The 1,953-nt window shown below is 39.4% G+C and overlaps 1 protein-coding gene across 2 annotated transcripts in view; it reads right to left on the bottom strand.

Annotated features, from left to right (window-relative positions):
* Positions 1-825: 825 nt before the first annotated feature.
* Positions 826-1,953, bottom strand: part of MYSM1 (Myb like, SWIRM and MPN domains 1) — a 39,252-nt gene continuing 38,124 nt past the window's right edge. For both annotated transcript variants that reach the window (XM_023515111.1, XM_023515112.1), the window contains one exon: positions 826-1,412. In XM_023515111.1, coding sequence (XP_023370879.1) covers positions 1,254-1,412 — 159 coding nt within the window. In that variant the 3' untranslated portion in view covers positions 826-1,253. The remainder of the gene's footprint in view (positions 1,413-1,953) is intronic.

Here is a 1,953-nt window from a genome sequence, read left to right on the forward strand (position 1 = left end):
GCAGGGGAAAAAAATCTAGTTTAAGGGTTATGATCACCCACATTCCAGGTAAACGGCGTTTTATCATACACACTAATTGTAAATGGACATCTAGTTAAAGCTAATTATTTTATGCATGTGAAATCCATAAAAAACATCTCAGATAGCTGAGAAAATGGCCTATCTTGTAGTATTGTTTCTATAAAATAAAATGGAAGCAAATATCTATGATTAAAAACTAGTAATTTGGGGGGGCATCTGTGGCTCAAAGGAGTAGGGCGCCGGCCTCACATGCTGGAGGTGGGGGGTTCAAACCCGGCCCTGGTCAAAAACTGCAAAAAACCCCAAAACACTAGTAATTTGATTCTCTCCTGTTTTTAAAATGTTCTCTTCATGCCTCCTGGCCCCCTGTATAGTGTGCTGTGAAGATTTACTCATCAGCAGGTCTCAAACATATCACTTTTATCTCAGTGATCACCCAGCCATATCTCATTTGAACCATAAACAAATTTTACCAGAACATACTGAGAGACTGGAAGTGCTAATTTTCATCATCATCATCATCATCATCATCATCATCATCATCATCATCATCATCATCATTTTAGAGATAAAGTCTCACCTGTTGTCCAGGCTGGAGTGCAGTAATGCAATCACAGCTCACTGTAACCTCACATTCCTGTGCTTAAGTGATCCTCCTGCCTTAGCCTCCTGAGTAGCTGGGACACAGGCCTGTACCACCAAGTCCAACTCACTTTTTAAAAACATTTTTGTAGAGATGGGAATCTCTCAATGTTGCTTAGACTGGTCTCTAACTCCTGGCCTCAAGCAATCCTTCCGCCTCACCCTTCCAAAGTGCTGGGGATGCCAGGCGTGAGCCACTGTGCCCAGCCAGAAGTGCTTCTAAGATGAGACATGAACAGCAAACTGAAACATAAGAAGTGGCAGTCCAGAGAAGAAATAAGACTTAGAGACATACTCCCCACATCAAGCTGAATACGAAGCAAAGCAGAGCACTGCCTGTGTTTCACAGCACTGCTGACAGGCCCGGAACACTGCGGTGGACGCTGTTTACAGTTGCTCCAATCACTGCCATATCTGTGTCTCTTCTTTTGCACGAGACTTACGTGTGACAAAGCCTGGACTTTGTGAATGAAAAAAAAACCAAAACACCAAAGCTGGGCCACTGTTAACTAAATTACAATTATTTCAAAGTTATCACTTTGAAAGTAGGATCTATTCTGTCAAGATTAAAATGTCTTACTCTAAAATAATCACATTAACAATTCCTTTGTGCAGTTCTCTTCAGGCACTCCATTCACTTGCTTGCTTTCATAATTAGAAAGGAATAAATTTTCTATTTGAGTCAAGAATTCTTCAGCAATGAAGCAATTGGTCACATTGCTCAGAGTTTTCCTCAGACACTCCAAAAGCTAGGTGAAAAGAAAAGGTTTATACTTCAGTACATAAAAAGTATAAAGAGTCTGCATCACTATGACTATTTTATCCCTTTCTCAACCTCACATTTCCTAATGCTCAAGTGAGAAACACTCCCTTTAAAAGTGGATGAAGATCAACGTGTTCAATAATCACACCACTGCAGCAGAGGAAAGCACCGCTGGGAAGCAGTTTGGTCCCGTTACGATTTTATGTAGATAAAATGAGATTGTATACACGATGCTTTCTACTTGGGGCAAACTGGGACTTTTTAAAGTAGTTAATAAAGTTCAGTCCTTTTACAATTTAATGTTCAGTTCTTTTATGATTTTATGTAAGATAAAACTGAGATTGTATACACAATGCTTTCTACTTGGGCAAATTTGTGCCTTTATGCCTTTTTAAAGTAGTTACACTTACAGAGCAAAATAATCCTATATATGCAAACAAATTCACACACGTGCAAACACAGAACTCCACCATTTCAAAGGTAGATGGTACTGTCTTTTCTTGGAAATGTGCATATAATCTTTTCAA

Source organism: Otolemur garnettii, unplaced genomic scaffold (assembly GCF_000181295.1).
Source record: "Otolemur garnettii isolate 467f Iridium unplaced genomic scaffold, OtoGar3 scaffold00066, whole genome shotgun sequence".
Taxonomy (NCBI): Eukaryota; Metazoa; Chordata; class Mammalia; order Primates; family Galagidae; genus Otolemur; species Otolemur garnettii.